This window comes from Lutra lutra, chromosome 1, assembly GCF_902655055.1.
Source record: "Lutra lutra chromosome 1, mLutLut1.2, whole genome shotgun sequence".
NCBI lineage: Eukaryota > Metazoa > Chordata > Mammalia > Carnivora > Mustelidae > Lutra > Lutra lutra.
This window is the reverse complement of record NC_062278.1, coordinates 11,502,757-11,516,077: the sequence shown is the minus strand read 5'-3', so window position 1 is coordinate 11,516,077 and position 13,321 is coordinate 11,502,757. Positions and strand designations below refer to the sequence as shown.

At 38.8% G+C, this 13,321-nt stretch overlaps 1 protein-coding gene across 3 annotated transcripts in view; it reads right to left on the bottom strand.

Annotated features, from left to right (window-relative positions):
• Positions 1-13,321, bottom strand: part of CRYZL1 (crystallin zeta like 1) — a 40,962-nt gene that overhangs the window by 14,897 nt on the left and 12,744 nt on the right. For all 3 annotated transcript variants that reach the window (XM_047720696.1, XM_047720680.1, XM_047720685.1), the window contains 3 exons: positions 10,465-10,537; positions 7,615-7,659; positions 5,918-5,986 (listed from right to left, as the gene is read on the bottom strand). In XM_047720696.1, coding sequence (XP_047576652.1) covers positions 5,918-5,986; positions 7,615-7,659; positions 10,465-10,537 — 187 coding nt within the window. The remainder of the gene's footprint in view (positions 1-5,917; positions 5,987-7,614; positions 7,660-10,464; positions 10,538-13,321) is intronic.

Here is a 13,321-nt window from a genome sequence, read left to right as displayed (position 1 = left end):
CAGGGAGAGGGAAAAGTAGGTTTCCTGCTGAGCAGGGAGCTCGATACAGGGCTCAGTCCCAGGACACTGAGATCATGATCTGAGCCGAAGGCAGATGCATAGCCAGCTGAGCCACCCAGGCGCCCCCATTTTCACATTTTTGAGGAGCCTCCATACTGTTTTCAGAGTGGCTATACCAGCTGGCATTCCCCCCAACAGTGTAGGAGGGTTCCTCTTTCTCCGAATCCTCACCAACATCTGTCGTTTCCCGACTGGTTAATTTCAACCATTCTGACTGGTGTGAGGTGGTATCTCACTGTGGTTTTGATTTGTATTTCCCTGATGCCGAGTTATGTTGAACATTTTTTCATGTGTCTGTTGGCCATTTATATTGTCTCCTTTGAAGACATTTATACAAATGTCTTCTGCCCATTTCTTGATGGAACTATTTATTTGGGTGTTGAGTTTGGTAAGTTTTTTTTTTTTATAAAGTTTTTTTTTTTTATTATTTATTTGACAGACAGATCACAAGTAGGCAGAGAGAGAGAGGAGGAGGAGGCAGGCTCCCCGCTGAGCAGAGAGCCCGATGTGAGGCTCCATCCCAGGACCCTGGGATCATGACCCGAGCCGAAGGCAGAGGCTTTAACCCACTGAGCCACCCAGGCGCCTCTGGTAAGTTCTTTATAGGTATATACCCCACAGATACAAATGTAGTGATCCAAAGGGGCACCTGCACCCCAATGTTTATAGCAGCAATGTCCACAATAGCCAAACTATGGAAAAAGCCTAGATGTCCGTCGACAGATGAATGGATAAGGAAGAGATAAGAATGGATAAGGAAGATATATATATAAAACATATATGTATCTCTATAAAATTTATACATATATATAAAATAGAATACTACTTGGCCATCAAAAAATGAAATCTTGCCATTTGCAATGACGTGGATAGAAGTAGAGGGTATTATGCTGAGTGAAATAAGTCAATCAGAGAAAGACAATTATCATGTGATCTCACTCATATGTGGAACTTAAGAAACAAAACAGGATCATAGGAAAAGGGAGGGCAAAATAAAACAAGACAAAATCAGAGAGGGAGACAAACCATAAGAGACTCTTAATCACAGGAAACAAATTGAGGGTCGCTGGGAGGGCGAGGAAGGGGCACAGGGTAACTGAATGAAAGACATTAAGGAGGGCATGTAATGTAATGAGCACAGGGTATTTTTTAAGACTGATGAGGGGCACCTGGGTGGCTCAGTGGGTTAAGGCCTTTGTCTTCGGCTCAGGTCATGATCTCAGGGTCCTGGGATCGAGCCCCGCATCGGGCTCTCTGCCTGTCGGGGAGCCTGCTTCCCCCTCTCTCTCTCTCTGCCTGCCTCTCTGCCTGCTCGTGATCTGTCAAATAAATAAATAAAATCTTAAAAAAAAAGACAGATGAATCACTGAACTCTTACCCTGAAACTAATAAAGCATCATATATTAATAATTGAATTTAAAATTTAAAAAAGGAAAAAAAAACTTACTCCAGAGCTACTGTAACCAGGGCAATCTTGCCCGGCATAAGAGCAGGCGCATAGAGCAGCTGAACGGGATGAGCCCGGAAATAAATCTATGTATCTATGGCCAACTGATCTTTAGCAAGAGTGTCAAAACAATTCAGTGGGTGTAGCAAGAGTCTTTTCAACAAATGGTTCTGGGACACTAGATAACTACATGCAAATATAGAACAAAGTTGGACCTTTATTTCATACCATATGTAAAAATTAACTCAAAATGGATCACAGAAGCAAATATAACAGTTACATCTATAAAATTCTTAGAAGAAATCATAGGTATAAATATTTGTAAACTTAATTTAGGCAATGGATTCTTAGAAACACTAAAGCACAACAGGCAAAAGAAAATATGAGTAACCTGGAGTCCACCAATATTTTGAAAGACTGTGCTTTGAAGGACACCATAAGGGGCACCTGGGTGGCTCAGTGGATTAAGCCTCTGCCTTCGGCTCAGGTCATGATCTCAGGGTCCTGGGATGGAGCCCCACATCGGGCTCTCTGCTCAGCAGGGAGCCTGCTTCCCCCCATCTTTCTCTGCCTGCTTGTGATCTCTCTCTGTCAAATAAATAAATAAAATCTTAAAAAAAAAAAAAGATTTTAGGGGCGCCTGGGTGGCTCAGTGGGTTAAAGCCTCTGCTTTCGGCTCAGGTCATGATCCCAGGGTCCTAGGATCGAGCCCCGCATCGGGCTCTCTGCTCAGTGGGGAGCCTGCTTCCTCCTCTCTCTCTGCCTGCCTCTCTGCCTACTTGTGATCTCTGTCTGTCAAATAAATAAAAAATCTTAAAAAAAAATAAATAAAAATTTAAAAAAAGATTTTATTTATTTATTTTTTTCACAGAGAGAGAGAGAACACAAGTAGGCAGGGAAGCAGGCTCCCTGCTGAGCTGAGAGACCGATGCAGGGCTCGATCCCAGGACCCTGGGATCATGACCTGAGCTGAAGGCAGAGGCTTTAACCCCGAGCCACCCAGGCACCCCTGACAAGTAACTTCTATCTAGAATATATAAGGAACTCTTACAATTCACTAATTTAAAAAAAAAAAAAAATTTAAAAACTGGGGGGGTGCCTGGGTGGGTCATTGGGTTATTACATGACTTGATAATTCTCTTTTTATGATATAGAACTTCTTAAAAATTTTTTTTATATTAACATATAATGTATTATTAGCCCCAGGGGTACAGGTCTCTGAATCACCAGGTTTACACACTTCATAGCACTCACCATAGCACATACCCTCCCCGATGAATTCTATTCCTAGGTTTATACCCAAGAGACATAAAAACATATATCCACACGAAAATTTGTACACAAATGTTCAAATCAGCATTATTCATAATGGCCAAAAAAAGTGGAAACAACCTTGATATCTAATCATAGATGAACGGATAAACAAAATGTGTATGCTCGTACGATAGAGTATTACTCAACCACTGAAAGGAATGAAATACAGATAGATGTTACACAATGCATTAACTTGACCTACGTGAATTAAGACAATTACAAAAGACCACATATTGCAAGATTAATGTATATGAAATGTCCAGAATAAGCAAATCAATAGAAAGAGAAGTATATTCACGGTTTTGAGAAGCTATGGAGGGAAAATGGAGCATAACTGCCGGTGGGAATGGAGGTCCCTCTTGGGGTGATGAAATGCTCTAAAATTAGTGATAAGCGTTGATCAACTTTGTGAATATACTAAAAATGACTGAACTGTATGGTTTACAAAGGTGAATTCTGTGGTATGTAAAGTACATCTCAATGAAGCTATTATTAAAAAACAACTGGTTAAAGACATGATGGAAATGTGTATAAATCAAGCCAAATCTTGAAAAAAAAGAAGAAAGAAAAAAAAAGAAAGGAAAAAAAAAAGAGTGGGCCTTTTTTCGTTTGTTTTCTCAAGAGTTAACTTTTTGTAACAATGCAGTTTAGGGGAGTTAGTCAAAACTCACGCTTGGGAATCCAAACGAGAAGTTTCACTTGATTCCACAGTTACCAGGTTCTCAAAAGAACAGGAGAAATAAGGCTCAGGGAAATTCTGGGGTCAAAATTAGTATAGTTACCTATAAAAAAAAGCCAGCTGTGGCCCTCAATTTTCAAATTGTATAATATCAAAATAGCTACGGATCAGAGACTTTGACAGCACTGTATTTGAAAGTGAGGTTTGTCATTCAAAGGAAGACACATACTTGGCTCCATTTCTAGGTTTAATATATACAGGCCTCAGATTTCCAGAAAAATGCCTTCTGAAATTAATTTTAAGTAAACTGTATCCCCAGCATGGGCTTGAACTCATTACCCCAAGATCAAGAGTTGTATGCTCTACCGACTGAGCCAGCTAGATGCCCCTGAAGTTAAGTTTTAATAAAATAATATAGTATTATTTGGGAATATTAGACATAGTCATTAAGTTAAATATAAACTATTTATAGTTTGCAATTTTAGAAATAAAATACCACAGATCTGCTGGGCTAGTTCAAATTACTGTATGGACGCAAATGTATAAATTAACTATTTTTAATAATCCAGAATCCAATTTGGCTTTCTGACATCACAAGGTCTGATTAGGGATTATACTACTTAACGATAAACTCAAGGAAAATAGTAATGAAATAGTTCAAGAATACAGAAGAGCACATGCTGACCTATTGATAAGAAATGAAGAACAACAACAACAAAAAAACGGAAGAAAGAAATGATGAATAACGTAAATCCTTGCATAAGAAACAGCTTATTAGAAGCACCACCACAGTCCCAGGGATCCACTCTGATCACATTCTCTTCTTCTGCCCACAAAGGTAAGGCTACACCTGACTTTTCATCCCTTTTTATTTCCTAAATAAGATACGCTTAATTTTATATGTTTTTGAACTTTACAGAAATATGCGGTATCGCACTGTTTTCTTCTGCAACTTGCTCTCTTTACTCAACAGTTTATGAGATTCGTCCATCTTGATATGTTTGCCTTTTGTTTATTGATTTCCACTGCCACGTTGAATTACAATCTAGGAATATCTTTAGTCATCCATTTTCCTGGTGAAGAACATTTATTCAGGCTGTTTCCATTTTTATTCCACTGTTCTCAACCTTGGTATTAGAAACTCTTGGGCTTATCTACTGGTCCACATCGAGTTTCTGGGAGGTACAAAACTACCAGTAGAATTATTAGGTCTAGGGTACATACATCATTACCTTTATTTAGATAATGCTAAATTATCTTCTTTTGGTTGTTGTTGTTAAGATTTTATTTTATTTATTTTTGTTGTTGTTGTTGTTAAGATTTTAAAAATTTATTTATTTTTAAGTAATCTCTACACCCAAAGTGGGGCTCAAACTTACAACCCTGAGATCAAGAGTTAAATGCTGTACTGACTGAGCCAGCCAGGTGCCCCCTTTTCTAAAGTATTTGTATCAATTTATACTCCTGGAGCATAAAAGGTTCCATTGCTTTTCACATCCTTGCCAACACTTGGGATGGTTAGACTTTATAAAATTTGTTAATCATGTGGATGCTTAACAGTATCCTGAAGTGGTTTTAATTTGCCTTTCCCTGATTATGAAGATGCAGCAACTTTTCACTATGGCTTCCTGAAGTGTGTGTGTCTTTGTATTTATTTTAAATATTCAAGAAGAAAATTACTATAGGAAAAATTAGTATTTCAGTTAAACTAAACAACTGGTCAAAATATATTAGCAATAGAAACCAAAGACAATAATCTTTAAAAAAGAAAAAAGAAACCAAAGACAAGAGTTCTTGATTCTTTCCTGTCTCAGACTCTACACATGCGATCTAGATTTTATATATTTTTAGTTTCAACGGATAACCAAGAATAAAAAGTAAAAAAAAAAAAAAATTCTCCACCTAAAACGAATGTATCATTGTATGCCAACCATCCTTCAATTAAAAAAAAAATTCTGGGGCGCCTGGGTGGCTCAGTGGGTTAAGCCGCTGCCTTCGGCTCAGGTCATGATCTCAGGGTCCTGGGATCGAGTTCCGCGTCGGGCTCTCTGCTCAGCAGGGAGCCTGCTTCCCTCTCTCTCTCTCTGCCTGCCTCTCTGTCTACTTGTGATCTCTCTCTGTCAAATAAATAAAATCTTTAAAAAAAAAAAAAATTCTGATCAGGGATATGATTTCACAGCCAAGGAAGAAACCACTTTTCAAACCTCTTACCACTGCAGTGTAAGTGAAACTTAAAGGTCTATGCGCTATTTGCTCTGAATATGAATTTTACGGATACTAAATAAAAGCTAGCAGTAGTCACATGACCAGCCAAGTTATTTATTACCAAGGTAGAGGCAAAAACATTGCAATGTTACTAAACACCACATACATAACTAATGCAAGACTTACATGAGCTGCAAAAGACTGGCACGTACCCAAGTAATGCTCGTGCACTCTAACAACTTCACAAAGTCCAGGGTCTTCAGAATCCAGGGGCAGAATTCCTGGAAATTAACAGGAGAAACTTAAGGGAAACAATCCCATAATGAATTCATTCCTAATGAGATGCTACTAAGTATTAGTCTACATTTTGTTCATTAGAGTTTTGAGGAAGATTCCAGTAATTACTAGTGTGGGGAAGGGAGAGCCCTCAGAAGTATGGAAGGGAAGTGGACTGTTCATTATGTCATGAACGCTGTATTGCCTATACTATTTTCCTTTCTTTTTCTCCCTCTTCTGTCACCTCTGAGTGCTGGTCAACATGGCGTCCGATGTACAGAGCCAAGTCAGAGTCTTTGGGGCACCTGGATTCCTCGTTAAAATTGTCCCTGATGTGGGACACTTGGGTGGCTCAGTCGGTTAAGCATCTGCCTTCAGCTCAAGTCATGATTCCAGGGTCTTGGGATCAAGTCCCACATGGGGCTCCCTGTTCAGCGGGGAGCCTGCTTCTCCCTCTGCCTGCTGCTCCCCCTGCTTGTGCTCTCTCCTTGACAAATAAATAGATAAAAATCTTAAAAATAAAATAAAATAAAAGTGTCTCTGATGCACAGCTACCTCCCACGGTATGGTTCTATATGATGCTTCCGGTAAAATCCCATTTTCCTCTATGCCAGTCTGATTTTATTTTTGGTCTTGAATAACACAGTGTCACTGACTTCTTGGATGAATAAAAAAGTTTAAGAAAGACAGAAATAATAAACTCTCCAAAAAAAATACATGAGTCAAAGGCAATACTACAAAAAGCTAGTGAAAACCTACTATAAATCTGTTCTTAACAACTCCAAGCATACCATCAAGTTAAATATTTTTTAAGTTTGAGTATCTTTCTATGAATATTTTCCATACAGAAATGGTAATTTTCAAGACAACAACTAAGGTCATATTTTATGTTTGTGTGACTGTTTAGGATATAATAGTATAAATACATGTATTTGCAGAATAGTATTCACGGTGGATTTTTAAAATAACCAATAAACTAAGGGTTTCCAGTGAACTTTTTTTTTTTTTTAAAGATTTTATTTATTTGACAGACAGATCACAAGGAGACAGAGAAGCAGGCAGAGGGGGGAGGGGAAGCAGGCTCCCCGCTGAGCAGAGAGCCTGATGTGGGGCTTGATCCCAGGACCCTGAGATCATGACCTGAGACAAAGGGAGAGGCTTTAACCCACTGAGTCACCCAGACACCCCTGAACTTCTGGTTTTATGAGAGTAGAGGGGGAGCAGCTCTGGGAAATGCAAGCTTCATATGGAGAGCGAAACTGCCACACAGACGAGTCAGTCAGCCGTCTTCAAGCAGGTGACCTGCCACTGTGTTTTCCAGAATCTGCGGTCTAGTCAGAGACTGGGGTCCTGTCAGGAAAGGGCTGCACCAACCACGGTAACACCTATGGTCATCTTTCTATCTATAGTATTGTTCAATAGTCAGATATTAGAAAGTTTTAAATATTTTGCTATTGAATTTAAACTCCCAATTTTCTTCATCAGTGGGTATTTGTGAGCAAATTAAAACATCAAGATACGTGTATCCTTCTATACAAAGCACACAACACATAAACACTCATAGTTGTCTTAGAAAAAGAAGAGAAGACAGTAAAACAGAGGACTTGCAACAGGATTATAAATCGTAACTCACCGACGACTTCATCATCTGGTTTAAAGAACGACACCTTGCTTCCAACTTAAAGAGGGGAGAAAATTAACAATTTGTATTGTGAGGTCATTAAATACCACCCTTCCTAAACTATTAAAATAAATCCATGGGTTTATAAAAAATGCACTAACTCAGAGAAAAGGCCACGAACTTCTAGAACATTCTGAGGGTCAATAGTAAAGGCACCTCAAATCTGGATTCTGTACACAATTCTCCACAAAATCTGGGTCATGAGGCTGCTGACACCACAGAGAAGGATGTCTGTTTAGCTAAGGATGAAGGAGTAAAGGAAAAGAATCCACTCCGCAGCTCTTATGGTGATTACACTACTTTCCACCCCTCCCGTGGCAAGCCCAATCATTATTTTAGGTACAGAGCCTTAGACATACAATGGCAGGTTCTGATAAGAGTCATGCACTGAATTACTCTGATTGGGAGATTACAGAAATATATTCAGACTGGTGTCAAGCAATTTCTTGGTTACATTTTCTCTGCACACATAGAGAAAGAGCCTCTACCAACAGCCAATTCTTTAGAATATTTTTGTTCAAATAACAAGAAGGAAGGAAGGAAAAACCCAAACATTGCTGACTGCCTACTTGCAGTATCACATTTGATCTTCATCACATGTAACCCCACGATGTAGGTTTTATTATTCCTAGTTAACAGACAATGGAACTAAGGTAACGGGATGAAGGAAGATGGAAGCCAGGAATCTGGAAGTGGCCTCTGTGGCTGGCTATGGCCAGGATGGTTCCAGAGTTCATCTCTTGGTACTCCACAAGCAACTCTCAGTTTGATATTCCTGCTTTTGAACCCTGTTTTCACTTTGCTTTCTTTGGATCCTCCTGTTCCATCATCCCCCAGCATTCCTGGCTTCTGATATATTACGCTCTTCCCTTCCCCTTCAGCTACTGATTCCGGTCTTCCTGGGATCACTCTAATCCTTTTCCACTGGCTTCCTTCACACTCCTTTCAGCTGTCCCCCAAAGACTGGCCTCCTCCATTTCTTCTCTCTCCCTGAGTGAGCTCATCAACTCTGATTTCAACACAAATGACATGCAGACAACTCTCAAATATATACATTTCTAGCAAGAACGCTCTACCTTTGATCTTAAACTCACTCAACTGCTTAGCAGACCTCTCCAGTGAGACGTCACTCATGGACCTTGAATTCAACAAGTATAAATCTAAACTCACCATCTTCCTCCAAATCAGATCCCTTTCTCTTCTCTGTGACTGGCATCAATTCATACCTTAACCAGATTCATACCTTACCCTGCTTTTATTATCCTGTTTTAGTTAATTATTCAGTCCTGCTGACTCTACTTCCTCAATATTTCTCCAACACTCTGCCATCACTATCTAGGTTATGGACTTTGTCACCTCTTGCCTGTTAGTCTACGACCTGACCAGTCCTCTTGTCTGCAGCCTTAAAAGTACCCTTCATATGGCCACACCAATAATCTTCCTAAAACCCAATCTGATATATGAGGCTCATGATGGCTCTGGCCCTTGTCTACCCTCCTGCCTCATATTTTGGAGGTAAAGAATCCCTGTTTATATCATTAAAATATTTTGTTATCTTTCATTCTGCTATTTTTGAAGAGAATTTTCTTGACAAAAAACTTTCTCTGCTGTCAAGTATCTTGACTCCTGCCCAGAACTTTGCTTTTGCTCTGGCAACACCAGACTTTGTAATTCTTTGTAATACATCACGTTATTACTTGCTTTGGTCTTTGTTCATGTTAACCCGTGTGCTGAGTATGACTCTCCTCCTTCGTGTCTAGTTACTGTACCCAAGAAGCCCTTCCTGTTTCTTTTGGCTGGGCTGGCCAGCTCTCTTCTGAGCTCTCATAATTATCGCTTATGTGGATGTATTTGTCCTTCCCCCAGATAGTAAATTCTTTTGAGGGCAGGGACTTGGTCTCATTTAATATTCCAGGCACTTAGCGAATGCTCATAAAATGTGGTGTAAATAAATGAATAAATGAATTAAATGACATGACAATGATGGTGTTCTGGCTATCAGAATTCTTATTTTTATTTTCCTACAGTCTGAGCAGAAGAAAGAGGAAATGAAATGATAATTTAGCTGTATCTGAAGAAAACAATGAGGAAGAACTTATTAAGAAGAGTCAAATATATTACAGATTAAAATCATAGGTAAAACTCGGTCCAACCCACATTACATTCTCATTCATTCACATTTGCAGAAAGAGCAAACATACTGACTGATCATGAACTGCTTATAAGCAATGAACATGAAGTGTAGGTGTATTTAGAAACAAAATTATCTTAACTATTTATGCTTATTATCTTTATTTACCAAATAAAACTTAAAAAATCTTTTGTAAGGCAACTGTAAAATCTCACTGCTTCTCTCTAGAACCCATTTTTGCATGAGCAGTCTGCTTTTAAATGCTCAATTTTAGGCAGACTTGAAAAATTGAATATGAATGTAGTTACTATTATTATAAATTTTGGCCCAAAGCCAACCTACACAAGTAATTTATGCTTTGTAAACATTATAAAAAGAACATTGGTTATTTCACTGAATACGATTACTCATGGTATTAAACATATAATCCCCAAATATTTACTAAACTCTAATAAGTTTTTTTAATTATAAAATACATAAATAAAAATTTTTAAAATACCAATTAAGTTCCACTTTTCTTCTTAATGAAAAGAGAGAAACATTTCTGTATAATTAACTTTCACATTTGAGGAAGTGTATATAATTTTATGTACTGGTAAATCAATTAGCTCCCATTTAATTCTTTCATCTTAGAAAACAAGTGCAGATATTTACATCTATAATAAACTTACCGTCTAACACAATTCCAGCAATTTCTCTCCCAACAGGAAAGAAATCTTTCTCCATCTTCATTTCTGCCAGAAGCTAAATCATGACAAAGACTGTTTACTGTTAGAATAACTCCCGGCCCCTTCTCATACATAAGGAAAGCAAGAGCCAAAATCAGACCATAGAAAAACGCAAGTATGATTTAATTTTTGGAGTTAAGGACAAAGTAAGTAACTTCACAAAATAAGTTTCTATAGTAGGAAACCAAGAGCTTACAGAGTAATTAGTTGATCTGTAGAATTTACATATGGTATTATTATTCAAATTGTCATTAACATCCTATGTTTAGCATTTTTACTTGCCAGGTATGAAGGGAAGTAATAGTCAAAACTCTTCTTGGTTGACTAAGTACTTTTTTTTTTTAAAAGATTTTATTTATTTATTTGACAGTAGGCAGAGAGGCAGGCAGAGATAGAGGAGGAAGCAGGCTCCCCGCAGAGCAGAGAGCCCGATGCGGGGCTCGATCCCAGGACCCTGGGATCATGACCCGAGCCGAAGGCAGAGGCTTTAACCCACAGAGCCACCCAGGCGCCCCTGACTAAGTACTTTTTACCAGTCACTTCATTCTGGTGGGGTGAAGGGAGTCTGGAGAGGACACTTTTGAATAAAGGGGATGTAGCCAAAGAGAAGAAAAGGTTCTCCATTCCCACATCTTTCTCACAAGTCTTAGGTAAGGGGTAGGCAGGAAAAAGTGATGGAGATAACATAAGGGAAACTGCCATACAGTTTCAGACTGGAGTTTCTTTTTTTAAAAGGGCAGATAATTATTTTTTAAAGATTTATTTATTTCCTTTTTTTGGGGGAGAGAGTATGAGAGAGAGAGGCAGAGAGGGAGGGAGAGAATCTCAAGCAGACTCCCTGCTCAGCGTGAAGCCCAACATGGGGCTCAATCTCATGACCCTGAGATCACAATCTGAGCTGAAACCAAGAGTCGGACGCCCGTCAACTGTGCCGCACAGGAGCCCCAAGGATAAATTATTTTTTAAAAGGATAAACTATTTTTTAATTTTTAAAAACTTATTTTTCAAAAACTTATTTTGTTGGATTCTGAACCAATTAGGTACTTGACTTTTATTTATTTTTTTGTTTTTTTAATTTTTTATTTATTTTTTTTAAAGATTTTATTTATTTATTTGACAGAGAGAGATCACAAGTAGACAGAAAGGCAGGCAGAGAGAGAGAGAGAGAGGGAAGCAGGCTCCCCACTGAGCAGAGAGCCCGATGCGGGACTCGATCCCAGGACCCTGAGATCATGACCTGAGCCGAAGGCAGAGGCCCAACCCACTGAGCCACCCAGGCGCCCCAGGTACTTGACTTTTAAAGTGGCAGAGTGTACATAAACCTATAGCTTAAGTTCCTGCCACATATACTTTTATAACAATACTAAAGATGCTAGGCATATTTAAAGATATAGGATTGTAGGAACCACAAGAATAAATTGAAATAATTCTTTTGTATATTTCCTTTTTTAAAAAAAATCTTCTGATCACCTGTATATACCTGATGGCCAGGAAAGTCTCTTTTTCAATGTGGAACTTTATGCTTTTCCTAAGATGTTCTTATGACATGCTTATAGAAATATGGGGTGTTCTACAATATTTCTCCCATGCAGACTTTTACAGAGCTTTAATCATGTCATGACTATATCCTGTGGTTATGATCTCAGGGTCCTGGATAGAGCCTGCTTCCCCCTCTCCTTCTGCCCCTCCCCCTGCTTGTGCTCTCTTGCTGTCAAATAAATACACTCTTAAAAAAACAAAAGAAGGGGCGCCTGGGTGGCTCAATGGGTTAAAGCCTCTGCCTTCGGCTCAGGTCATGATCCCAGGGTCCTGGGATCGAGCCCCGCATCGGGCTCTCTGCTCGGCAGGGAGCCTGCTTCCTCCTCTCTGCCTGCCTCTCTGCCTACTTGTGATCTCTGTCTGTCAAATAAATAAATAAATAAAGAGCTAACACTTATTTAAAAAAAAAACACAAAAAAACAAAAGAAAACAATTGCATCCTGTGCCCTTCATCTACTACAACCATTTTCTTAGATTACTACACAGTTTTTATGAGCATCATGTTTCAGAGTTGGGAAATATTCCATTAAATTGATTTTACTCTAATTTACTATTTCTTTCTGTTAGACATGGAGAGAATTTTCTGAGATTGGGGATTTCAATGAATTTTTCATAGAACACCTTGGATGGTCTGAACGTAGAACTTGGCAGACAAGGAGTAGTTAGTACTAGCACTTCCGGTGAAAGGATTTCAAGGCATCTGACTAATTCACTTCTCAAGTCATGCTCCTGTTGTCCAGTGGAAATCTATAACCTTGTTCAGTAGTTCTTCTAAATGTGACTATCACAGATGCCTTTTAGATTCCTAGAAATTATGATGGCATTATAATCCAGTAGGTTAGGGGTCCAGTAGAGTTACAGTATTAATCTTTACAAAACTGAGTAAATGGACCTGCTTTATTTATCATGGCACATTGAACCGCACTTTATTTACTATCTGAAGACTTTTCCTGTACTTCCTGTCAATAATGGACGATTACTGTGGGGTGGTATGAGGCTGGGGATGTGTTAAGTATGAGCAAGAGAAACAAAAGAGAAATGACGAGAAGAATATGAATATGAACCCTTTCTAAACACATTAACTAGAAATATCTACAGAATAGTGAATAAATTATTGATTAGATTTCTAGGTTTATTTTTGCTATATTTATAAAAGTAATTTCTTCCTTGGGGTGCCTGGGTGGCTCAGTCAGTTAAGTGTCTGCCTTTGGCTCAGGTCATGATCCCAGGGTCCTGGGACAAAGCACCATGTCAGGCTTCC